At 52.5% G+C, this 24,562-nt stretch overlaps 11 protein-coding genes across 11 annotated transcripts; 9 read left to right on the forward strand and 2 right to left on the reverse strand.

Annotated features, from left to right (window-relative positions):
- Positions 1-310: 310 nt before the first annotated feature.
- J4E84_004506 (uncharacterized protein) lies at positions 311-1,934 on the reverse strand (the record flags this gene model as incomplete). The annotated part of the gene is made up of 3 exons (XM_049387109.1): positions 311-1,407; positions 1,457-1,628; positions 1,674-1,934. The coding sequence occupies 3 exons, from the start codon at positions 1,932-1,934 to the stop codon at positions 311-313; spliced, it is 1,530 nt and encodes a 509-aa protein (XP_049244882.1).
- A 1,534-nt stretch (positions 1,935-3,468) lies between these two features.
- Positions 3,469-4,123, forward strand: J4E84_004507 (uncharacterized protein; the record flags this gene model as incomplete). Its single annotated transcript, XM_049387110.1, has 2 exons — positions 3,469-3,728; positions 3,781-4,123. 2 exons carry the CDS (start codon positions 3,469-3,471, stop codon positions 4,121-4,123), a joined length of 603 nt encoding a protein of 200 aa, XP_049244883.1.
- Positions 4,124-6,347: 2,224 nt separating this feature from the next.
- On the forward strand, positions 6,348-8,135 carry J4E84_004508 (uncharacterized protein; the record flags this gene model as incomplete). The annotated part of the gene is made up of 3 exons (XM_049387111.1): positions 6,348-6,516; positions 6,569-6,657; positions 6,708-8,135. 3 exons carry the CDS (start codon positions 6,348-6,350, stop codon positions 8,133-8,135), a joined length of 1,686 nt encoding a protein of 561 aa, XP_049244884.1.
- Positions 8,136-9,287: 1,152 nt separating this feature from the next.
- J4E84_004509 (uncharacterized protein) lies at positions 9,288-10,119 on the forward strand (the record flags this gene model as incomplete). The annotated part of the gene is made up of 3 exons (XM_049387112.1): positions 9,288-9,391; positions 9,451-9,715; positions 9,772-10,119. 3 exons carry the CDS (start codon positions 9,288-9,290, stop codon positions 10,117-10,119), a joined length of 717 nt encoding a protein of 238 aa, XP_049244885.1.
- Positions 10,120-11,359: 1,240 nt separating this feature from the next.
- On the forward strand, positions 11,360-12,025 carry J4E84_004510 (uncharacterized protein; the record flags this gene model as incomplete). Its single annotated transcript, XM_049387113.1, has 3 exons — positions 11,360-11,510; positions 11,565-11,651; positions 11,745-12,025. The coding sequence occupies 3 exons, from the start codon at positions 11,360-11,362 to the stop codon at positions 12,023-12,025; spliced, it is 519 nt and encodes a 172-aa protein (XP_049244886.1).
- A 203-nt stretch (positions 12,026-12,228) lies between these two features.
- Positions 12,229-12,881, reverse strand: J4E84_004511 (uncharacterized protein; the record flags this gene model as incomplete). Its single annotated transcript, XM_049387114.1, has 3 exons — positions 12,229-12,539; positions 12,620-12,682; positions 12,746-12,881. The coding sequence occupies 3 exons, from the start codon at positions 12,879-12,881 to the stop codon at positions 12,229-12,231; spliced, it is 510 nt and encodes a 169-aa protein (XP_049244887.1).
- Positions 12,882-13,056: 175 nt separating this feature from the next.
- Positions 13,057-13,496, forward strand: J4E84_004512 (uncharacterized protein; the record flags this gene model as incomplete). The annotated part of the gene is made up of 3 exons (XM_049387115.1): positions 13,057-13,080; positions 13,130-13,161; positions 13,214-13,496. The coding sequence occupies 3 exons, from the start codon at positions 13,057-13,059 to the stop codon at positions 13,494-13,496; spliced, it is 339 nt and encodes a 112-aa protein (XP_049244888.1).
- Positions 13,497-15,596: 2,100 nt separating this feature from the next.
- Positions 15,597-16,430, forward strand: J4E84_004513 (uncharacterized protein; the record flags this gene model as incomplete). The annotated part of the gene is made up of 1 exon (XM_049387116.1): positions 15,597-16,430. The coding sequence occupies one exon, from the start codon at positions 15,597-15,599 to the stop codon at positions 16,428-16,430; it is 834 nt and encodes a 277-aa protein (XP_049244889.1).
- A 339-nt stretch (positions 16,431-16,769) lies between these two features.
- On the forward strand, positions 16,770-20,135 carry J4E84_004514 (uncharacterized protein; the record flags this gene model as incomplete). Its single annotated transcript, XM_049387117.1, has 5 exons — positions 16,770-16,929; positions 16,985-18,229; positions 18,736-18,882; positions 18,937-19,181; positions 19,593-20,135. The coding sequence occupies 5 exons, from the start codon at positions 16,770-16,772 to the stop codon at positions 20,133-20,135; spliced, it is 2,340 nt and encodes a 779-aa protein (XP_049244890.1).
- Positions 20,136-20,808: 673 nt separating this feature from the next.
- On the forward strand, positions 20,809-22,122 carry J4E84_004515 (uncharacterized protein; the record flags this gene model as incomplete). The annotated part of the gene is made up of 1 exon (XM_049387118.1): positions 20,809-22,122. One exon carries the CDS (start codon positions 20,809-20,811, stop codon positions 22,120-22,122), a length of 1,314 nt encoding a protein of 437 aa, XP_049244891.1.
- A 1,020-nt stretch (positions 22,123-23,142) lies between these two features.
- On the forward strand, positions 23,143-24,126 carry J4E84_004516 (uncharacterized protein; the record flags this gene model as incomplete). Its single annotated transcript, XM_049387119.1, has 1 exon — positions 23,143-24,126. The coding sequence occupies one exon, from the start codon at positions 23,143-23,145 to the stop codon at positions 24,124-24,126; it is 984 nt and encodes a 327-aa protein (XP_049244892.1).
- Positions 24,127-24,562: the final 436 nt, after the last annotated feature.

Below are 24,562 nucleotides of genomic sequence, written 5' to 3' on the forward strand. Positions count from 1 at the left end.
TGCAATGTACAAAAGGATAGACAGATGGGTGAATAGCGCAGAAGACTTTGGCTGGGAACAAAGTTGAGTGGAAACAAGAAGTCTGTTATAGTTGGATGGTTCCTGGTTTCCGGTGGTGAACTGCTTGTTTGTTTGTTTTCCATCCCGTTTTTGTCCCGAACCCCCAAGTCCCCATGATGCCGCGCTCGGAAATGCAAGAAAACATGCTGATGCTGGAGAAGTGACGACGCTGACGGGGTACTGGTAAGGAGATATGACTTGATTGTACAGGTTAGACACGAAGTGGTTGACAACAGTGGCTCAGTGGTGCTCATAGGGCGACATTATCCCGTCCCCTATCCAAGATCTCAGAAGGAACAGCGCTGCGTGTGCTGAAGCGCACTTCCGTGCCTGGGTGTGCCTTGAAGATTGGGGCCGTCGTCTGGGTATCGTGTCTCTGGTGCTTGATGTCTCTTCCTACTAGACCGCTCTTGCTGCCATTGCGGCTTAGACCCGCAGCACTCGGTTGCCTGGTTATGCCGCTTGCGTTCTTGGGAACGGAGGACGGTAGAGCTGGCATCTCGGGAACCTCGTCTTCAGAGTATGTGGTAGACTGTGTCATGCGGAACTGTTGCTTGAGCTTTTGTTCCTCGACGCGGTTGGATTGCTGGTTCACCCAGGAGTCGACAGTGCGGAAACGAGGAACGGAAGATCGCGTTGTCATGAAGCTATCACGGCCAAGAGGCTGGGTAGCAGTGTCGCGAGAGGGGTCATGCGGGGTTTGAGGAGCTTGGGAGTTTGTCCAGCTGAATCTGCTGGCCATGCCACCACCGGCGGCTGCGGCTGCTGCGGATGCACCGCCGAAACCGGGTCGTTGAGAGATTGAAGGACGGTTCGACAAGAACTGACGGAAAGATGGAGGAGGAGGCAGGTTTCTAGTCTGCTCCTGAGGTTCAGGGTATCGCAGCGACTCTTCGTCACCATCCAAAGATCTGGTGTTGCGAGTCGAGTTACTCTGCCGTCGCCCCTCTATGGGCAAAAGCGGTGATGAGGGTGTTGCACTGTCATTTCGACGATGCGAGTTTGCACGCGACGGTGTGTCATCGTAGAAGCTCATGTTTCCATCCCGAGTCGGAGGCTGGTTGAAGCTGTCGCTTCGCTCGAGGTCTCGCAATCGTTTCTGCGAAGACAGCGAACTAGATCGTACAGGTGCGACTGTCGGTTGAGGCGCGCGGAAAGAGTCGTTCATGCCATACGCGTATCCATCATCGAACTGCTTCTTATCCTGACCGTATCTCGATGGTGGTGGAGGTGGGGGTCCGCGACGGAGCTGCTGCTTGCCTTGCTGAATTACGTCCTTGAATGTAAGACCTCGTTTCTTCATGGTGTACATGGCGAGAACGACCATGACAATGATGATAGTCGCACCTGGAGTATGTCAGTATACATTTCAAGAAGCACCATGACTTCAACGTACCGATTGAACCAGCAGCTATGAGCAGGTGCTCAGTCGTCTGGGAGATGGGACGGTCATGATGGGGTCTGGGCGGTGGCATGGCTATCACGATGGTCTCCGTGGGGTCACTCTCAGCCAAAGCAGGTGTCGTAGCCTCTGGCTCCAGACCACTGAGAGTCATTGTGACCAACATCTGCGCTTGTTAGCCAAGTCCATATTTTGGCGCGACGCTGCTTACTGCTGCACTTCCGGACGGTATCATAAGCGAAGGTGTTGTCATAGGCGTCATGGTCGGGTTCTCGGGGTAGTCATCGTCGTCAGAGTCGCTGTCGTAGTCTCCATCTGTAGGGCTTGGCTCCTGACGTCTTGCTCGTGATAGTCGGTTCAGCGTGGGCGTAGGCTCGTCTTCCACCAACTCAATCTCGTTCTCAACACCGTCTCTTTCCACTACAACATAATCCACCTTGTCGTAAACTCCACGGCGCCATGGAGCGGGCATTGCGTTCGGTATGCGATGGCGTCAAATAGGGAAAGCCCCTCTCAATCTTCCAGCGTCTCGATTTCTCCACCAGACATAATCCGCAAACTCGTCCAGCGATGTAAGGTTGTCGTGATCGAAGGTGGTGTTTGAGTCGAAAGCCTGTAGGACCGCGACCAGCGTAGTCGATAGGAAAGGGTGATGAGCGAATGTATGTAAGTGATTAGCAACAAGCCGGCCTGCGGAACGAAGGACAGAAGGGAAAGCAAAGTCAGCAAAGGTGCAACGAAAGGCTGGGCGAACGCTCAAGACGAGACACGTTCATGCGAATAGCGGGAGGGGTGGGATATGAGCGCGCATGAATGACACTAGCAGTGAGTCGCTGCTGGTCCCATGTCAGTTTGGGGAGACGCGAAGATGTGGATGCGCCGCTATGATCATTACGGAGCGTTTAGCAGCAATTGCGATGCCGGCAGTGATCCAAATGGCGAGATTCCATAGCCCTGAATGCGCTTAATTACCCTCAATGGGGTAAGATGTGCCATGATCGAGAACAAAATGCTCGTGCAAGGTTTGGGGGGCTGTCTTAAAGTCGTCTCAGGGCGCCATGGTCAGGTTTCAGCTCCCGTTTCCGGGGACGATCAAACGCCACAGGGGTTGAGTCGTGAGACCGACGACCGACGTACAGATATTGGATGTCGAAAGCCCAATGTGAGGTTTAGTAGAGCTTAATCCCTTTGATAATTCCCCGCATATTACAAGATGCTCTGGGATTCGGCGAAATGCGCGATGTCGTACAGCCTGCATATGACGACGCCACACTTAGTCCGCGGACTGCAGAGCCTGCTGCGCCTCGGATGGCGTGGATTGCTCTTGGGCTCCACAATGTGCCTTTTCCGGTAGCGCGATGCGGCGGTGCTGGGGACCAGGCTCTCGCGAGAATCCGGCCGAGGCCAATTTCTTGGGTGGACAAGAGGCACACAGTGTTTCGCAAGAAGGTTTGGTGGGCTTGCGGAAGAGAGTGTTTCCTGAGGCTAGCCAAGCCTGCCTTGCCGCGATCGCTCTCTAGGATGGTCAGTACATCTCGATTGGAAACAATAAAAGGCAAGTCGCATTACGTCAACATGCGCAGCGCTCGAATTGCGCACCGCTAGGAATTGCACGACGGATGATGCGGCGTTGAGTCGTGGGCGGTTCGCTCGCGCCGAACTGGCCGTGGCTGCCGGACGAGCTTGACCTCTGGGTGGCTGAGGCTGAGTGCAGCCCGAATTCGCTGCGTGTGCGGTGCTCCGCCCCCAAGGACGCGATGAATTGTTCAGTCATCGGATCTGGTAGTCAGCAGATCTTGTTGGGTGCTGCGGCAATAGGCCTGGTGGGCAGTATAAGACTCTGATGTCCCTGTTGTGACGCTCTTGCCTCATTCACACATCAACCCGTATCCCGTATTCCGTACTCGCCCCCAATCTTACGTCAACCACCCCTCAATCGACCCCTCATCAGCGCAACACCAGCGTCTACTCACCTTTCCTGTCCTACGAACACACACACAAGCAACATGTCTGGCCCTTACGATCAATACAACCAGGGCTACCAGCAATACCCGCCCCAAGGCCAATACCCTCCCCAACAACAAGGCTACGGACAACAGGGTGGCTACCAGCAACAAGGCTACCCACCTCAGCAAGGCCAGGGCTACTACGACCAGCAACAGCAGGGCTACCAACAGCAAGGCTATAACCAGCAGTATGGTGCGCCTGCTCACGGCGGCTTCCAGCATGGCCAGCAAGTAGCGCCGTACGACCAGCAACAGCAAGGGTAAGAGGGGATGCTTTGCAATGCAGCCGCCTGTGTACTAATTCGATCATAGATACGGCCAGCAACAACAATACCCTCCACAAGGCCAATACCCTGGTCAAGCACCATCAGGACAGTTCCCGCAGCAGGGCGCATACGCCGCAGACCAGTACCCACAGGGCCACAATGCCTACGGCCAGCCGCAGCAAGGACAGCAATATGGCGCCACAGACCCCAATATGCAGGCTGAAGGCGACCGAGGCCTCATGGGTGCTCTAGGTGGCGGTGCAGCTGGCTACTTCGGAGGCAACAAGATGGGCGGTCACGGCATTATTGGAGCCATAGCGGGCTCCATCCTTGGTTCAAAGCTCGAGGACAAGCACAAGAAGCCGAAGCACGGCAACGGCTACCACTAGAAGGGGAAAACAAGGACGAAGTCTTTGGGTTAATGCCTTTTGTTTTGGTTCCGCAATGGGTGGCTTGCTCTCTTTCACGGCGTTTTGGATGACCGTCACGACTTTGGGTATTGGGTATGAATAGGCATCTCTAGAATGAACGGCAGTCACGAATCAATACGTTTCTAATAAACGCTATGATCTCTCCACTTGCACATTAAAGCGAAACAATCTTGGACACTCCAGTGAACGTCATGTCTAGAACTGTGATCTTGTGGACGGGAAATTACATCGAGCGGGCGTTGAAACACGCCAACGTGCGAAACAACCTCACTCAGCCAGGCTGCATATTTGGGGCATTTTTCAACGGCCCGATAGACAAACAGCCCCAGCCGGCGTATATTGTTTGATGGACGCGCAACAATCTCAACATGGTGTATCGACTTCAGCCATTGTTCGGTAGATGTTTCCGATCTGCGCGTTCATCGTGAGATGGTGGCTGTAAACGCACAAGGCATAGAACATCTTGGCCTCTGTTCGGGATTGGAAACAGCGGAGATTTCGATGGGATCTGAGATGCTGGATGTCCGAATGTCCGAGGGGGTTGAAGGGTGGGATGGTGTTGTTCTTCAGCCACATGATGGTCTTTGGGAAAACCTCGGGACTCGACACGCCTAGGAAGGTGCTATGGGTTATCAACTTCCAAGGTTGGTAGCGACTGCCACTTGACCACGTGCCTTCCATTAACGATAGTCGGGTCCTTTGACGCATCGCTTCAGTGTGTGCCTCCGTTTTGTCGTGGACAGTATCAGTTGGTGCATCCTACTCCCATTGCACGATACTCCCAGTGCACGCGATCAGCCTCTAGCTTGAGCCATACGAAAGTCCTAAGCATGTAGGACGATTTTTACGTGGGTAAAATGTACTGCCATGCGACTCCCACACTCAGCACGGAGTCGCCGAAACCACCTAGGCTGATGCGAGCCATCGAAAAGCTCGAAGAGGTATACGAGTCCGGGAAAAATCGAGGCTGGCGAAGTCGGCTGGCGCGATGCCTTCAGCGCGCAAGAGGCATGTACAAGCGCATGACCATGCAAGTTGTTGCCAACGGTAGTGGGATTGGCAAGCCGAAGCTCACAGCTGAGCCTTGAGGCAGGGAAGCTGGCGGTTGAGGTATGTTATAAGCAGCCCGACGGTTTACTCGATGTCATCGAGTAAACTGGACATGGCGGCCACTCAGCGGCCGGGGCGGCGCCCCGTTATACCCCACATTGCCTTTATCTCCCTACCGCAGAACCGCTATCCCTTCCCTGCCATAGCACCTCAGCTAACCATCCCAAGCGAACGCAGAGACGCAACCTCGAACCATCATGGCGTCGGATGCTGCAAGATAGAGAGTTTCTCCGGGCCCAGGGACGTGGTGACATGTTTCTATCGAGTCAAAGAGTAGCGAAATTTCTGTCTGCAGGGCTCCTATCGCGGAGATAGCTGTGCAGACGTGCATGGTCCCCAAGACATCTGTACACACCCTGGACGGGCACGCGATACCGTTGTTACGATGGCGCTGCGTCATTCGCGGAAATCCACCCACTCGTCTTGCCATTCTTCACACGCCCAGAACCCAAATTCTGCAAAGTCTGCATCTTCATCCTCGGACACTATGCAGGGTGCAGATGCGAATCACACGGGTTTGGTCGTCGGGACTTTTCGTGGCGCAATTGCAGCGAGCATCTTGGTGGAGCTCACCGCGTGGGCTATCGCAACTCGAAGATAAGGCTACCGGAACGGGCCTACCAGTCAACCACCACAACCATGAAGCGTTCCGATGCGGAGGCACTTTAGCACCTAGGCGTGGAGTGGACCCAGGGTAGATCTTGAGGTGCGCGAAGTCGTTCCTGATATTTAAGATGGGGCGTGCCCCAGATGGGAGCCTCAGCATCGTCAACATTCGCTCATGCAGTAGTGCGCCTATCTAAATACCTCTTTCATAATTCACAACTACTCTCAGACGCCACCCATCGTGGATCCTGAACGTCAGCCACTCCTCCACCAACAACCTTCACCAAGACTAGGCGTACCAAGACCTTCACTCGCTTCTGAGAGCACCCCACGTCATCCGAGCGGGGATCTTGAATCCTACCAAGCAGCGGCTTCGAGCAGCCGAAGCGAAAGCTTCATAAGGCCTGTTGCAACCTCGACTCGTCACCATTCCAGCGACGAAGGTTTCTTCTCCTACAGCCTGATCATGGAGAAAGTCAAGAACTCAAAGGTCGCGTACTGGGCCGATAAGCTCGCCGTCGAGAGCGAACCCAACCTCACCACTGCGCAACTTATGCTCTTTAACCACGATTTGAAGCCTGTCGAGCCGGAGCGTCGTCAATGGGGCGCTTGGAATTTCGTGGGCTTTTGGGTCGGTACGTCGAACATTTTCCCAAGCAACGACAGACTTAGGCTAATACTGTGCAGCCGACTCGTTCAACATCAACACCTGGATGATCTCGTCCGCAAACATTGTTGACGGTCTTTCATGGTGGCAATCTTGGATATGTGTCTGGGTATGGAAATCGATATTAACTAGACCGACATTCGCTAATTTAACTGATAGCTTGGATACTCCATCGCCGCCTGCTTCGTCTGCATGACTGGTCGAATCGGCGCGACATACCACATCTCCTTCCCCGTTGTTAACCGCTCATCTTTCGGTATCTGGGGAGCGTTATGGCCCGTCTTCAACCGTGCAGCCATGGCCAGTATCTGGTACGGCGTACAAGCATGGATTGGCGGTACTTGCGTCCGCCTCATGATTCGCGCCATCTGGAACAACTGGCGAGACTCTGAGGGCCCCGGTACAGGTGGCATCACCAACGGCATCCCCAGCTCCGGCACGACCACCGTCGCCTTTGTGTCCTTTTTCCTCTTCTGGGCTGGATCGCTACCCTTCATCTACCCGCCAGTACACAAGATCCGCCACCTGTTTACCGTCAAGGCCTATGTTGTTCCGACTGCTGGCGTCGCCTTCTTCATCTGGGCCGTCGTTCGTGCGAAGGGATTGGGCCCGATTGTCCATCAACAAGGTACACTCAGCGGATCTGCGCTTGGTTGGATGATGGTCCGCGGAATCATGAGTGCCATTGCGAACTTCGCTACCTTGATCGTCAACGACCCTGATTTCGCCCGTTTTGCGAAGAAGCCATCGAACGCCTTCCTTCCGCAACTGCTTACTATCCCCATTGGATTTGCCATTACCTCGTTCATCGGTATCATCGTCTCATCGTCATCCACTGTGATCTTCGGCGAGGCTATCTGGGATCCTTTGAAGTTGCTGGAGTCTTTCCTGGATGAGGGTGGCTCAGCTCAACGTTTCGGTGTCTTCTGCATCGCCGCAGCCTTCGCGCTCGCCCAACTCGGAACCAACATCGCAGCGAACTCCATCAGTGCCGGAACTGATATGACAGCACTTGCACCCCGATGGATCAGTATCAGACGTGGTGGATACATCTGTGCGCTCGTCGGCCTCGTCATGTGCCCATGGAACCTCCTCTCCGACACCAACAATTTCACAACCTACCTCTCTGCCTACTCCGTCTTCCTTTCCTCCATTGCGGGTGTCATGATCTGCGACTACTACATCGTCCGAAAAGGTTATCTTCAGATCAAAGACCTATACTCTGGAAAGAAGACTGGTCCTTACTACTACACCCTTGGATTCCACTGGCGCGGCTATGCAGCCTACATTGCCGGTATCCTCATCAACGTCGTCGGGTTTGCAGGAGCTATCGGTCGCGACGTACCCATTGGTGCGAAGCGCATCTATGACCTCAACTTCTTTGCTGGCTTCTTGGTCGCAAGCATTACATACTGGGCGCTGTGCAAGATCAGCCCTATCCCGGCGACCAGCGACGTCTGGATGGAAGTCGGCGACGAGATCACGGACATCAGTGTCGCCTACACCGATAGCGATGCTGATCGTTACGATGAAGAAATCATGCACGGAGCAGACGGAAAGGGGGTTGAAGCGTCGAAGAACTTTTAGATCATCTGTTGTTAGTACGCTGGAGGCGCTTATGTTTTTCCTTGCAAAATTTGGACAGGGTGAGAGATACCAGACCACGCCTTGGGTCACAGTCGTTTTCGCAATGAATTCCCACTTTATGATCTTGCTCTTTGCACTCTCTGTGTCATGTGGAGTTGATGAAACTCGCGGAGTGCTAAGAAAGGCCCATTGGCAGGTGCGCCCAGCTAGCGTGAAGGCTAGCGCCTCCGCCTGGTGCTTGTGCTGACACCTGCAGTGCTCTTTCATGACTTCCATCACTTTTAACATCGCTTCCATGATGTCATCGGGGGTCCTTGCTAGGTACTCCACAGATGGCAGGTCGCATTCAACCACGCCTCGCTGTTACGAAGTGCACCCAGACGCATCCTGCACGTGGCATTCACACCTCAGGCAGGTGCCGGTCCTTAGCACGATTGCGCAGCCAACATCAACCTCGCCATCTAAGGTGACTAGGAAGATGCTTCTCATCTTATAGTGTGAGGCTCACCCGACAAAAATTTCTTACAAACAAAGCCAATACGCCATTGTACGAGTACTGGCTGGGGGCTTAGATCATTCGTCGCTGCACTCATTCGCAGCGAGCACCTGAAGCGACATCCCTATTAAAACTTCTCTCCACTGCCACCGACGCCTCTTCCGCTTCCCATGTGGCTTGCTTCTGCATATTCCAGAACATCGTCGCTTACACGACAATAGCACCATTCACCTTGTGCCTCGTCACGCCGCACATCCCCACCTTCGCATGCAGATTAAACATCCAGGGTACCGCTCGCGGTCCCATCATCTTCCCGATCTGGCTCGGGACCCAAGAGCCGACATGGAGGCTCGCTCGCTAGCGAAGCACGTATAGTGTTGTGCAGCCAATGGTGTTTAACCGGTCCGGGCACAGCATCTTTGTATATTACGTGGATATTGAGGTAGTACTATCGCGTTTATGTGAAGTGGGCGCGACAAGGCTTGTCTGAAAGAGGCGAGTGGTGGGCTGTAGTAATGTGATCATGAGGGATATTGGAGAGTAGTGGTGGGCGTAAAGGTAGGGCGATGTTGCAATGACACGAGTATATAAGGCTGGGGTGCAGACGGGATGGGGATCACATCACACCTGGAAGCATACATTTGTTCGCCTTCAATATGCTGTTCTCAAACGTCTTCTTACCCACAGCGCTCCTCGCAGCCCAAGCCGCAGCCCACGGCGCCGTCACCAGCTATGTCATCGACGGAGTAACATACCCCGGGTAAGCCATCCCTCAACTTCAGCAGTACCATCAAGACAAGTACCTGACTCCCACCTCAGATACGAAGGCTTCTCGCCCTCCTCCTCACCCAAGACCATTCAACGCCAATGGCCTGACTACAACCCCACCATGAGCGTCAACGACAAGAAGGTTATGTGCAACGGCGGCACCTCAGCCGATCTCTCCGCCAAGGTAGCAGCCGGCGGGAAGATCCGCGCAAACTGGAAGCAATGGACCCACGAGCAAGGCCCCGTCATGGTGTGGATGTATAAGTGCTCTGGCGACTTTAAGAGCTGTGACGGTTCTGGAAAGAAGTGGTTCAAGGTACACATCTTATCGAGTCTGATATTCACAAGTCTCTTACTAACGACGCTGGCTAGATCGACCAAGAAGGCATGACCGCACCTCCCCTCTCGGGCCGCAGCTGGGGCACCGCCAAGGTCCTCAAGAACTTGTACTGGGAATCCAAGGTCCCCGCGTCCCTCGCACCGGGCAACTACCTCGTTCGCCACGAGCTTCTTGCTCTTCACCAGGCCAACTCACCTCAGTTCTATGCTGAATGCGCACAAATCGAAGTCACGGGTTCCGGCAGTGCTTCGCCGAGTGGTGACTTCCTTGCGAACATTCCCGGATACGCGGCGCAGAGTGACCCAGGAATCATGGTTGATACATATGGTAGCAAGGCCACTACGTATACTTGCCCTGGGCCCAATGTGTGGACTGGATAGGTTGTTGGTAGAGCGTGTGGTAAGGAAGCGAAATGTGGACGATGGAGGATTAATTCCGACTGGTGGTTTGGGATATACATAGCTATAAATCTTCAATGCACACTATATCCAACACCAACATCTCAGTCCTCTCTACAAACCCCCTTGTTCTCTCACGGGCCGACCCATCTCTCGCCCATCTCTTTCCTCTCCTTAATAACCTTGCCCACCTCCATCGCAATCGACTTAAACAAGCCCTTGGCCATTTTACTATGTTCGCCTGCTTGTCCCTCGACCAAAACTTTATTCTCGTGCACCAGGAGCATCGAATACTGATCATGACTCCGCAGAGAGGTCAAAACGTCAATCTTCGCATAGTCCTTCAGCGAAAGACTGGAAGGGAAACGGTTGTTTACGGCGAGGAAAGATAGGTTGTCTGACTTTCGTGTTAGCGGGATATGAGTCGGAATGGGGCGGGAGATTGCGCACTTATGCTCTCTTTCAGCCACTCATCAACGTCGTCCTCGTCATCTTCGTCATCATCATCGTCGTCGTAGATGAGAAAATAACGTGAGAATGCCGATTTGAGTTCGACTGCGACTTGCGATTGTGTGAAAGTGGGCTTCGGGCGGGAATCTATCACTCCCAGTAGTACTCTCAATTCTGACACCAAGGACCTTGGAGATGACGGTCGATTGGGATCTGCAGTTGGGCCTGCAGTGAGGGCGCTTTCGCAGGGTGTTATGGCTTTGCCGTTCGTCATGTTGGAGCTTTGATGAGATGTCGTGGTCAGCTTTGTGCCTTGGGAACGTATGCGGCGGTGCGATTTGTTTAGCTGGATTATCGAGGTCTTGGTGCGGGTGGGCGTTTCTATATGTTTTTTCAAAGGGTTAGAAGTGTAGTGTGACTTAGATACGTGAACCTTGGGACACTGGGAAGAAGTTTGTAGATTTCCCATACTTCTCATTCGAGACCATGTCATTGTTCATGGGCCGTATGAATTGCGGAAGGTGTGGTTGGCTCGTCGTCTCTGAAGCGCGAAAGACACAGCCTGGTTACTCTCGCTTCTTGGAAACCTCTCCCAAGGTTCGCATAGCGACAACCAGATATCAAGCGTTGGATATTATACATAGGCGATGTGTGAGCTCACCATCAGCCCTCGCTTTTTCGAAACTAACAAGCCTCCTGGTGCATCAAGCTACAACATCAAGCCATGATTTTAACTACGATATGCGTCTTGTGTATGCTCCCTCCCACGACCATGCTGGGATACGTCGCCCTCTCCATGGGTATTGGAAAAGAAGAGAACCCCTCGGAATCCATGAAAAGCCCACTGAAGTCGCCATCTACTTCAACCGAGTCAGCGGAGGAAGTCGCAGAGCGCGAAGATACTAGACTATGGCATGCCAACGGTACGTTGATTTCAGACCTACTTGATGCGAGGGCAAACAATTAACAAGATGCAGATCGCAAATATCTGTCGCTACAAGACATCTCCATTGGATTCAACGAGCTCTTGCTCCGGGTCTCTAAATCCGATGTTAGCTTGACCAGTGAGCATCTCCCTCATCAACATGACACGCTCATTCATTTCCCTCGCTTAGCCTAATTCAAACATTGTGTATGTTTACTGACTCCTTGAACAGCAAACATGGCCTGGCTGTACAAGCAAGGCTACTTCCCTCAGCTGGATATCAGATCGGACGTGTATTTTCGTTTGCGGAGGATGGCTAGTCGCCCTGCGCGCGACAGCACATACGTCATGTATCTTGTCGTTGATGATAAGATTATACTTGAGGGCAGGGGTATAGGAAAAGAGAAAGCGTTTCGTGATCTGTATTTGGAGGTTTCGCAGATGGTGACTGAAGCTGTGGACAGGATTGGGGAGTCGGAAACAGCATGGGAAGAGGAGAATCGTTTGGAGTAGAAATGTACGAAATTTCTGGGATGTTAATGCGATCCTGTTTGCTGTCAATGCTCTGTACTCTCTCTCTCGCAGGTATGGCGATTTCGATAGCTGATACGCGCAAAGTGAGATTTTGACTGAAGTCTCGCATTTCATGTTGAAGTGTGCGCCTAGGTGCCTGTATCCCATGCATCCATCCCTCCCCCAAACTGCTTCCCGCACGTCTACTCTTCAGTAAATTCGGCGTACTCCTCCTTGGTCATGGTCTTGCCGCTTGGCTCTCCAGACACGGTGATCTTGGCGATCCACGCCTCGCCCTCGGGGTCCTTGTTGACATTGCCTGGAGTCTGCTCCAGCGCTGAGTTGACTTCCGCGACGGTGCCAGAGATGGGTGTGAGGATGTCTGAGGCAGACTTGACTGACTCGACAGCGCCAATGGCGTCGCCTTCGCTAACATCCATTTCGATCTGGGGGAGCTCGATGTAGACGACATCGCCGAGGGCCTTTGCAGCGTATTCGGAGATACCTAGGGTGCCTACGCGATGTGTCAGTCACAGAACGCTTGGACAGTAAGGGCGTATGGGGATGTGGGGATGTGGGGGAGGGTGCGCATACATGTCTTGCCGTCTGCAGACATCTCAATCCACTCATGGTCCTCGGTGTACTTCTTCTCCTTCACTGCCCTCAGTCAGCACCCATGCTCGCCTCTCAATTGCTTCTCAGAGCTTCAGATGTGCGTACGTGCGGCAGATACCGAGAATAACCGTGGCTTCTGAGCCGCCTGCTGCCACCTCTGGCAGACGAATGGTGATGGCCTCTTCACGGCGGCGGAGGTGAATTGGCGCGCAGCGCGTGCGATTGAAGTCCGGGCAGCCATTGTAGCAGATTGTGTGTGGGTTGTGAAGCTTCAAGTTGCGGGCGCTGGAAAGGTGATAACACGCGCCAAGACATTGGTGGAGCTCCTCCGCGATTACGGAAAGGTTGGCCGCATTCGAACACTTTTCGCGACGGAAGGCACGACGGCAGCAACACCACGGCGCAAACGAGGCAAGATGCTGTACGAGATGATCGGAGTGGTATGAGGAGCGTCGCATTGATCACAAAAGTACATGCTAACAAGCGCAGGTACGGCCCGGCCGCCTCTCTGAAGTTAAAGAGTAAATTCGCCCTCCAACACCCCCAGCCAAACGCTGACCCGACATGTTCCAGAATCGCCAAAACCGCCGGAAAGATTGTCCTCGACCAACAAGGCGTAGTCCGCGGCGTCTCCAACTGGGGCACCTTCCTCCTTCCCAAGCCAGCGAAGAAGCTGCAAACCACACACCACTACGGCCACCACTTCATCATGCGCTTCGATGCGAGTGCCCGCGCACAGCACGCTTTACGCCGAACCATGAGCTTGGACCCTCGTTTGATAAGATACAGCGTCGTGAAGATGGGCACCAAGTTTGAGGAGATCAAGGACGTGCCGGGAACAGCCAACTTCAGGTGATGGCATCATAAGCGGGTGTACAGAAGAGACGGATGGATTGCAATGACGAAATGTATCATATGGTGTACATGGGTCTCTATCCTTATACAGGCTGCATTATTACGGCGTTTGGGTTATCTACGATACACTAGAGACGTCATGCTGGTTGAGGTGTGTTGGCACGCGAATCAATTGTTCAACCGACACTTCCTCGTTCAACCTTCGTGCTTTTTGCATTTGCACGCATTGCCACAGAGACAACGTAGTGCTCTAGGCATCGGCGTTGTTTGGCACAGCGGTGTCGCTAGTCTCGCTTCATTCATCGCGGCTCATGGTCGAGCGCTCTCGCTGCCGGTTCCTCTTGGCGAAATGTGTGGGGTCCATGGTTCGCTCCTTCGTTAGTTATCCATCATCACTCACCCATCTCATCAGAACAATCAACCTATCCCGCAACCCATCACCACTTACAACATTGCCATGATGGGGGTTTTCGATCTGCCTCGAGAGTTACGGGATGAGATTTATACCCACTATGCTGCCCAGAATGGCGGCTACCTCTATAATCAGCGCACGCGCAGGCTACGCACAGCCAACGGCGACCCGATCGATCTCTCATTCATGCAAACCTGCAGTCAAGTAGCCCACGAGTTAAGACCCGTCATCTTTGAAACGAATACCGTCACTTTTCGGACGGGCTGGGTCGACCGTGAGACGAGCGATAGAGCCGCGTCCTTTGCAATCGCTCTCAAATGGATTCATGTAAAGACCGCCTACCAACTTTACAAGGTTCGTAAAGCCATCACCGAAGATATGATTGAGCATGCCGGAGTGGACTTTCCCCAATGTCTCTCGCTGCTTCACCGCCTTCGCGGAGGTCATGAAACGATTGCACCGACCCCCCTGCAAATGGTGGTTGACTGGAGACTTTGGCGTCATCCACCTTCCATTCATCGTGGATTCGTCAAGTTCATGCTGTCCCGGGGAAAGGGGACAAGAAGGTGGTGGGAGTTTTGGAAAGATGACGAAGTCCTTGGGCAGCGGCCTGAACAGCCAAATGTAGCATCACTGCTCGCTGGGACCCCTGACCCTTGGATGATACCCAACCCAGCAGAAATCGCCTCGCTGAAAGAACGATGCATCTCCTGGAGTTCATCAAAGAGTGATAGCCCCATATATGAGGACGGTCCCATTAAGCGCTACTTCTCCGCAGCTGCGCTTGCCATACAATTTCTCAACGGTCTAGACCCGAGCGTTCTATCCGCTGTTCGCAAGATTGTACTCGATGAAGCCCATGCCAGCATAGCATACTCGGAGTGCCATGGCCTGGGTCTAGTCAGCATTTTGCAACAGTATCCCCGCATCAGTATTCGTCGCCAAGTAGATACAAAGACTATGGCCATCACGAGTAAGATCGGTCAGCCCTATTTCGAGCAACTTGTAGTTCAATACCACGATGGTCAAGTCTGGGATATCGACGGAGAGATAGAACGAGTGCGCGTATCTCAGGCCTTCATGCGGTGGTTTGAGGAAGCCGTGGCTCTTTCATCGAGATTGTCTCCCGATCGCTTTTCTTTGATCTTCCACTCCAGAAACACTGCAAGCACGCTCGCTCTCCTTGAGCAAATGCTCGAGGATGCCAGGTGGCAAAGAACACTCGAACCGCTCGCTCCACGTCCCATAAGCCCGCTTAGCCTCCTGGACAGTTGCTGTTTCTTTTCTGAATCGTTCACACGCGTTATGCGAGGGATACAACAAGGCGAGGGAAATGTTCGTTTCGACATAGGCGATTTGAGCGTCTGTGGAAGCAATACGCCAATCCCAGTCGACCAGGAAAGCACGCCGGCCCAGATAGGAGAAGATTGGATTGAACGATTTCAGGACACGTATGTCGAGCCGTCGCCGTATGCTGGCCGCAAGGACTTGCTGCAGGAGTACACGGAGGACGAGGTGCAAGACTGATCATTGCGCATCACCTGTCATTTCACTGGCTATGGGTGGATCCCGCTGTGCTGATGCGTGCACAAACGTTGGACCCTGGAACCCTACCTAGGTAGGAACCTCGGGAGCACCGAGACGCGTGAGCACGTGATTGGTGCCTGATCCTGTCGCCGCTAGTGACGTATGAGTCCGCTTCTTGCAGCAGTGGTTACAGACGATCAAGACACCTTACAACTGATCTTGGATCATGCAAAGCGCCGGCAGGGAAAGAGTACTCTTGAGAGCCTCTACATACCTTATGCTTTCAGGCTTGCGATACACCAGCACTCTGCCGGTACTGTCGGTCGACTCACAGAGTTTCTGAAGAGGTCGTACCATGATCACAAAGGCGTGAGGGATGTGTATGTGCAGAGTCTGCGAGAAGCCGTGAAATTCGTCCAGCCTCCAAATGCGGAGATAGTACGCCAGATAGTGCTACATTCTCCACGTGGACCAAAAGTCACTACAGACGTCTTTCTTTATGCCTGCAAGGCACATAGCCTAGACATTGTCAGAGTCCTATTATCAGAAGGACAAGTAGATGTCAACAAGGGTTCCGCTCAAAATCTGCCACTCCATGTCGCTGTCAAGACTTCGGACGACGACACTGCTATTATCGGAGCAGTTCTTGATGCTGGCGCCGACATCAACAAGACGGACTACCTGACTACCAAGCCGAAAACGTACTGTGGGACACCAGCCCAGAATGAAAGTCCGCTGGAGTTCGCCGCCGCTCACTCGATGGCTGCAGTCAAGTATCTTCTTCAGCGAGGCGCTCTCGTGCGTCACGTCGACCTTTGGTACACGATATCGGAACCAGAGCCGTACAACGCTTTGCGAGACGCCAGAATGAAGCAGAGTGGAGATGAGGTCCCGACGTTCATGGAGAGTCAGAACAGAATGGAGCAGGACGAGGAGGCATATCTGCAGAGCGAGGAGGATAGGCTCGAGAAGTTGCGACGCAAACATCGAATTTGATATGTTTGCCGGGAGGCCGGGCAGGAACGCTGCATACAATTATCTGAATTTCTGCCTCTCGAGTACAGGTGACCTTTCCACCTTTACCTGGCCGTATTATCGCCCCTCAGAACGTGTTCTCTCACCAAGAGCGAGAACATGGCGCTAGCGCCACGCTAGAGCAGTATATCTAGCACCCCAACTACTATACTCCTCCTCCAATCTTCTCTTCATTCTCATCTCTTGATACCGATAGCTGTGAGTCGATCTCACTACAAAGACATGACCACGAAACATACCTCGGCAAGTGGCCAGACTACCAAGGTACCCCAGTCGCCTCAACCTTACATCAAAGCCAATATGAGCACGTCACAGACCAAGAACATTAAAACGTCACCACCAATAGTGTCTGCGGTCATGTCACTCCTCGACTTCCCTGTGGAAGTGTTTGAGAACGTCGTTCATGAGCTAGTCTCTGTCGCTGGCGTTAACGAGGCCTGGAAGCTCCGTGGGGTCTGTGGTGAGTAAAGCGGTGGTGAGGTCTCATATTACGAATTGAAGCTGACCGAGTGGAGGTACATTCAAGCTAGCTATAACGTACGACATCTTCGCCAAGCGGACCTTGAAAGATCTCACCTACATCTCGAACGACCTTTTGCGCCACAATTTTGGCCTCTACCTCTACTACCGAAGTAGGGTACCCTTGGATGTGCATCCGTACCTACCCGAAAGAATCAACAACATGATCAGCTATGTTTCAGAAGGGCTAGGAACTGTCACGGAGAGCGAGAAAGAAGGGTTGCAAAGGGACCTATGCGACAGACTAGGCGCTGACACCACAAATGACGAAATGATACGCGCTTTGCGAGGCTATGGCAGCAGAAAAGGCTTGAAACCTGAGTACCTCGGCACCCGTTTCGGAGCAATCGATCAGCTCGTGGCTGCGTCAATCCTCGGAAAACTTGGACTCATTAAAACGGCGATGGAATCACTGCGCAGCTACGATACTCATCCCGTCTTCGGAGGTGTTCTCTTGCGGGCGACTGCAGAAGGACAGGTTCCTGCTGTCAAAGTCATACTGGAACAGCTAGACGCGGCCTTGCAAGGTTCTCACGAAGCCCAGCGCATACGAATGGTCGTCCAGCAAGACCCATTTGCTTGTAAAGAATGGGAAGTGAGCGAGTTCAACATTTCACGGGCCATCCTGGCCGCCGTCGAGCATTCCCGTCCTGAGGTACTTGGTATATTATCCACGTGGTACAAGCAAGCAGGGTTCACATTCTTGAAAGCTGAGTACAACACTTTTCTCGACACAGCCATCCGCAAGTCGAGTCTGGCGGTATTCCAGCGTGTATTAGACGTTCCTTATATCAAGAAAAAGACGACGAATCCTATAACCTCCTCACAGCTTTCCCTGGCATGCGCAAAAGGACGCCAGGACATCGTCAAGTTGTGTGTTGAGGAAGACCTCATTGAGACAGCGGCAGCGACCTGTGCGATGATTTCAGGCATCAACTCGAACAAACCCGAAATCGTCAATTTACTCATACGGGCTGGCGCTGACGTCAACTATCCGACGCCATACTACTCTACGATAAGGCTTGCTCTGAAAGTGGCAATGCACAAGAAGAACCCGTCCATCATTCAAGCTCTGATTGATGCAGGTGCACACCTACCAAACATTGCATGTTGGTCAAAGCATGAGGCTACATATGCGATTCTGCGACATGCCAAGATCAAGAACGACGGTGGGCACGTGCTGGAGTACAAGCATTTCAAGAGAATGAAGAGGGCAGATATTGAGAAACTTGGAGCCGAGGGTGACATTGTCGCATCACCCTGACTTGTAGGGCCTCGTAGATGTATGTCTCTACCGCGGCTATTTATCGCTCACTGGAGCTTACAGATGGGTCTTTGCCTTTGACACACAAATTGGCAGGCGAGTTCGGTATTTTGCATGCGTTCAGAAGGTTGTTTCCTTCCCTTCAAGTTTTACGAAACCACACTGTAATTATCTAAAAGTAATTTTCTCTTCCTCAAACTCATGGCTGCCTGATATCTATGACTGCCTATTTCGTCATGAAAGCCGCGCTCACCTCTGATTGCAGTTGCCAGGGCGATACATAAGTCGAGGTGACCGAAGATTGCGACTGCCTTTACCTCTGTCTGGACCAAGAAAGCTTGGCACACAGGCCCTTTCCCTATTGAGGCAACCCACTCTGCTTCCTTCCTTTCTCCACCGCACTGTGTCGCGACTGCAACGACTGAAACCCCTACGTAAATAACCCCCGTCAGCTTGATTGCGATATGTACTAACATGAGACAGATTCGAGAAGTGACGAGCTTGGAGTAACGACTTCAGTCACTGCGATGGACTTGCTCGACTTCCCGCCTGAGATCTTCAGGCACGTCATCAACTGCCTCGTCAGTGATGTCGGTGTCCTATGTGCTTGGAAACTGCGAAGCGTATGCCGTAAGACTCTCATTCCCGTGGTCGCGCAAATGCTCAGGGCTGATAATTTCATAGGAACCTTTGATCAGGAGATCAGCGCAAACATTCTAGCCGTACAACCGGGAGAGGCGTTTCGCAGCTACAGAGCCTGGTGCCTACTCAATCGCAAAGAGAACATGATGTACTACCTCGCATATCACGTCAAGAGTCCACGCGATGTCTTACCGGAGCTTCCCGCCAAGATACAGAATATGGTGGAGTATGTCACCAAGGAGCTCACCGCAATAGACAGTCTCGACGACCGTAACATCCTTCTGGAGGTTTGTGCCGGCGTTGCGCAGACATGTCCGCTCCTTGCAACCTTCCTCTGGCGGAATAGCTCAACCTCGCCAGGGAGCGAGCAAAGATACAGGGAACGGCGCCAAGCACTGAGCAAGGATATTACCTATCATGACCAGCTCATTGCGGCGATAAGTGTGGGTGCTCATGACGCCGTCGCAAAACTACTACCTCATGCTCCTACCTCACTCTCGCTGGGTATTTTTGAAGAGCCAATACTAGCTGCTGTTCGACAACAAGACCACAAGATGATCGCTGTTATGATGACAGTTCTGGATCAACATAAGTTGAAGAGGTTCAAGAAGAATCAGGTCATTGGGTTTGGTTCTCCATACAGTATGCTTGGCTCCATGTAACCAGCTATCGCGGATGATAACGTCGACATGGTAAAGCTACTACTTGGCTACATTCGTCGCTACCTGACCCTTCCCGACAAAACCTATTATCGTCAGTGGATTGATCGTGCTATTCTCTCACGAAGCAACAGCGTCCTCAGAACTCTTCTCCAAGCCGCACCCGACACCAAGCCCTTCCAGATCAACACTACTATCTTCGAACGGGGCGTTAAGACCGGAGACTCAGCTATCGTTACCACTCTCATCAACTACGGAAGCATTCAGCTAGACTCTAGTAGCGCCCAGATGTCAGCCCTGGCGGCTTCCATAAGAGCTGGTGGTGTTGCGGTAATTCGCGCAGTCGTCGAAGCTGGTGCAGACATTAATTTGGTTATAACAACCCATCGTCTGAAGCATTGCGATGCCATTACACCACTGGAGTATGCTATCTATCTGAACCACTTCGACGCCGTGTGCTACTTGATCAAATGCGGAGCCAGCGTTCCTGCTACCTATACTTGGCACCTCTCAAAGAAGATGCAAGCCGTCCTTCAGAATGCGGCAGTCTCCCAGAAGCAATCGACGAAGCAAAAGCATTAAAGAGACCTTGCTGCCTTCAAATCTCTGTTGCATCTGTGGGGAAATACACGGCTACTGATAACTGCAGCATGGAAAGCAGGAAATCTTGTTACTGGTGGACGGCAAGTATGGTGATGGTATGCGTTGGGCCAAGGTGCTAGGAGTATACTTTGGTCCTTTAAGTTGCAGATGGGCAGGCTATGCGAGTACATATGGTGCAAGCGTATCTAGTTGGCAAGGCTTGATGTAACGAGAGCTATACACCTACCATCATCGCTGAAGGCCTAGCACAGAATTACCCCAAGAGCTATTTCGTTTCATTTCCACCACGGTACAGACCATCGTTCCCATATCCTGATACCTGGCATGCCTAGTAGAAGGATACGCTTTCTTGGAAGCTGTTTAATTGTTAAGATCTGATATTATGTATGCAGCAAACCCTACCTATGGGGCACGAATTCGAGCCACTTCTCGTGATGGTGGCAGTGAATGTGACCAAACTCTTCAGCGCTTGGGCCTACCCTAGGCGGGGCGAAGGCCTTTCACACGAACACCTTAATATGGCACTAGCGCGCTGTTTAGCGTATTTGACAAAGTGTAACCCCCAGCCACTAGCTCCTCCACATATAACTCTCCATCTTCCAACGACCCAGTCGCCGTATACGACATCAACCGAGCGCAAGAATAACTCAACATGGCGCAACTTCTGGATCTACCCACGGAAATATTCCAAAACATCATCCACTCGCTCAACTCTGATAGCCCCAGGGCCACTTGGAAACTTCGAAGCGTTTGTCACACTTTCGCTGGCGAAATCAAGCATGACCTGCTCAGCAATCAGCCCAAGCATATCGTTGGATTGATCCCGGGAGTCATCACTGCCAACATCACAACGTATATACTTGCCCATCTGAACAAGCCCGCCGATGTCGACAACCGGCTACTCAATACGATCCACCGAATGATTGACTATTTGGTTTCGGAACTCTCAATCCCGAAAGGACAGCGGAAGGAGACTGAGACCCGCATGGTTGAAGGTCTTGTCCGAGTCACTGGTCCTGACGAAGTAATGTATATGATGATGAATTGGAGGCGTTCCTACCGCCACCCAGCCATTCAGTTGAGGAACAATCCAGAAAACGGCGCGGACATTCACCACTGGGAGAAGATCGTAGCGGCTATGTCGACTCAGGCGATTGACTTGATTCGCCCTCTGCTAGCGCAAATGCCTCCCGCGATTTGGTCTCCTTACACGACCTTCGGCGAAGGCCCTCTGGTGATGGCTGTGACTTCGAAACACGACGAGCTTTTCAATGCAGTCTTACACCACCTGAATAACCTCAAGAAGTCGGTCAAACGTGATACTCTAGGTTCTTACGACTACAACTTTGCAGAAGCGATTTGCTCCGCTATCCGGGCTGGCAACACACGCTTCGTGGATGAGCTTGTCAAGTTCCGCCAGACAATCTTTCGCAGGGTTGAGAAGCGCACGTACAACGGGTGGCTCGAGATGGGCATCGAGCACGGAAACACAGACATAGTAGAGTCTATCCTACGCCTGAATCCATCAGGCAGCCTGGTCAATAATCGCCTCTTCACAATTGCATGTCATACTGGTAATGTTGACATGGTCAACTTGCTTCTGGACGACGAAGAATTGGACATCAACGACGGAACCCTTTTCACCAACTTCCTCTGCTGCGCCATCAAGGCCAGCGACATCCCGGTCGTCGCCGCGGTCCTGGATGCAGGTGCAGACGTCAATGGCGCCTTTCCTAGGTACCAGCGGTCCACAGAGACGGTTTCGCCGATGGAAGTTGCTCTCAACCGAAACAGCAAGGAGTTACTGGAATTGCTCATGAGCAGGGGAGCCACAATGCCGCCTCGGGCGCGCTGGCCCAAGACCAAGATGCTATACACCATGATCCGCGAGGTCGCGATCGCGAACGGGGCAACAGACATTCCCGCATACAGTATTTCACTGAGGCGAGGTCTCGATGAGATTTGATGGAGCTGTTCATGAGATGCTAGCGGTAGATCTGTTGTGAGGTGGGTGGTATGGGACGCAGCTCAGAGACGATCGAATGGGAAGTTTGCTGGTCTCGTAATGTTATCGTGCGATGGATGGCGTGTAACAAGATGAAATTGATGCGAAAATTATCCACAATATTGACGAAGCTAATGCCGCTGTGTCCTAAACGCCTGTACCAAAGGGTTTGTCGCATACGTCGCGTGTAAAATTCAGTGGATGCGCATCTCATACAGGCAGAGATGTGAAAGATGAGTACCGCATGGCGTCGTTGCTGCTTGTGGTGTGCGCGTGGCGGAGCCGCGAAATGGAGGAGGTGCGATGCGTCGAGAAGGCCCGGGGCGATGTGCCTCGGTAGTTCATCGAATCATACGATACATTGACCCCTGCAGTAGCGAGCGGCAGGAAGCTGCCGGTTGTAACCTCAGTTCCTCTGTTGCAGCTCTGTAGTTGAATATTCGTGACTGCAATGCTGCGACAGCTGGGCTCACTCACCGCGCGATGGATCGAGCCGGGCCTAGTGGTACCCGTCGATGCAAGGCACGAAACGTGCGTGGTTGGAACGGCGCCGGCGCGGACGGGTCTGACGTCACAAGGGGACGAAACGCCGGCAAAACGGCAGCGATCATCGCAAACCCTCTGACGCCGCAGAAGGAACGTTAAGGATGCGGAGCAGCACGTCCGTGATAGGCTGAAGATAAAGCGATGGAACATGCTGGACAATGCCCAGCGATGAAGGCTGTTGGCAGGGATAGCTTCGACGGTCTGCGCGCACCCCGCTTCTGTCCATCTCGTCTACTGTGACCCGTAACCTCTTTATCCACTTCATCCAACGTTCCACTCATTGCTCTATTGAGCTACCATATCTTAAAACTCTCTTCTTCATACTACATGTGCTGGAAGGGTTGCAACACATAGTATCTCCTACTGACGTACTGCAATTGGCAACGTGGAACGCTCGATTCTCGTCAAGAAGCGACTGCAGTCCAGCCATCCACCATGTCGTTCAAGAGGGAGCGCGAGGAGACTCCGGACCTCCTTTCAAGACAAGATTCCCTGTCGCCGGATAACAAGCGCGTGAAAGTTGAGGTCTATCAGCTCGATTTCGGAGAACACAAAGGCCGCACCCTTGAGGACCTCTCCGACGAAGAGGTAGCAAGGATAGCAGACGACGATGCCGTGGTGAACTCAAAACCTGGTCTACGTGAGGCTCTCATTCATTGGGCGAATATTATCTACAAAATCGATAGTGAATTTGGCGGCTACTACAACGGTTGCAAACTTGGTGAAGCACCAATTTCATGGATCAATTCCTGGATCTACGCCACCGGTGGGCACAAACACACTTACACCCGGATAGCTCTCAAATTTCACTTCCTCGATAGAGAGCCAGAAATGCCGGGCTCAAAGTGGGTCTTCACCTATGGAAAGCACGTTGGAAAAAGCTTCGACGAGATCGATGACGACTACCTACCTGTACCATACGCCCAATGGACCAAGGACCAAGGGATAGGAACCAAGCAAAATCCCAAAGACTTCGATCCCAGAAATCCCTACAAGGAAGACGGTACAAGGATTTTTGACAACCGCGGCAAAGACGATGTAGCCGACGCGCTGGTGTATAATGAGCGCATGAAACTGAGAAAGCTCCTTCGAGATCATCCCAATGCTCCGAATTATCGCATGCCATGGTATCAGAACTACTGCAGAGGCCAACACATCAAAGACGTTGATCTCGACGAGGTTCTGCGCATCCATGACAAGCTCGACAACAAGCGAGCCTGGGGTGACGAATACGACAAAGATCTCTGGGCTGCAGTGAAATGGCGCGTCATTAAGTACCACCTTGTTCGATGGAACTGGAGAGGACATTGCGAGAGGGTAAACGGGAAATGCGTCTGGATTCCAGAAGATCTAGGTCCATACTTGTACCCGTCTACTGAGATTGAAGTCTCAGACGAGCCCTATATACCCCGGTTCTAGGTACGTAGGTACAATGGGAAGAAAACGGCCAAGTCATTTCAGATTGGACGCGACATCAAAAGACGAGCATAGAATACGTTGCGCTACCACCTCATACGAGGGAAAAAGCTGAACAGGTCTGCAGACTACACTAACATGTGTACATGCAAAGTGGGTGTGTTAACATCGATGTAGACCCTAGGGTGTTCACTTTTTCCCTAGGTTGACGTGCTACAAGCGGACGCGGGCGGTGTGTCGCCGCCGTATCACGTGCCTGACACCGGCGTTTGCAGCACGCTCATTGGTTGCCTAGGTGGTCAATGAATACACCAACTTGATAAAGCTGGAAAGTTTACCGCGAACCTTCCAACTGTCGTCACAAGCCTTTGTTACCCGCCATCCTGGCGTAACTTCGAAGAGAAGTAAGTCACCCCATGCACATCAGTTCATCGTAGGC

The sequence above is a fragment of the Alternaria hordeiaustralica genome, assembly GCF_023758085.1.
Source record: "Alternaria hordeiaustralica strain BMP 2776 chromosome Unknown scaffold_7, whole genome shotgun sequence".
In the NCBI taxonomy this organism is placed as follows: domain Eukaryota; kingdom Fungi; phylum Ascomycota; class Dothideomycetes; order Pleosporales; family Pleosporaceae; genus Alternaria; species Alternaria hordeiaustralica.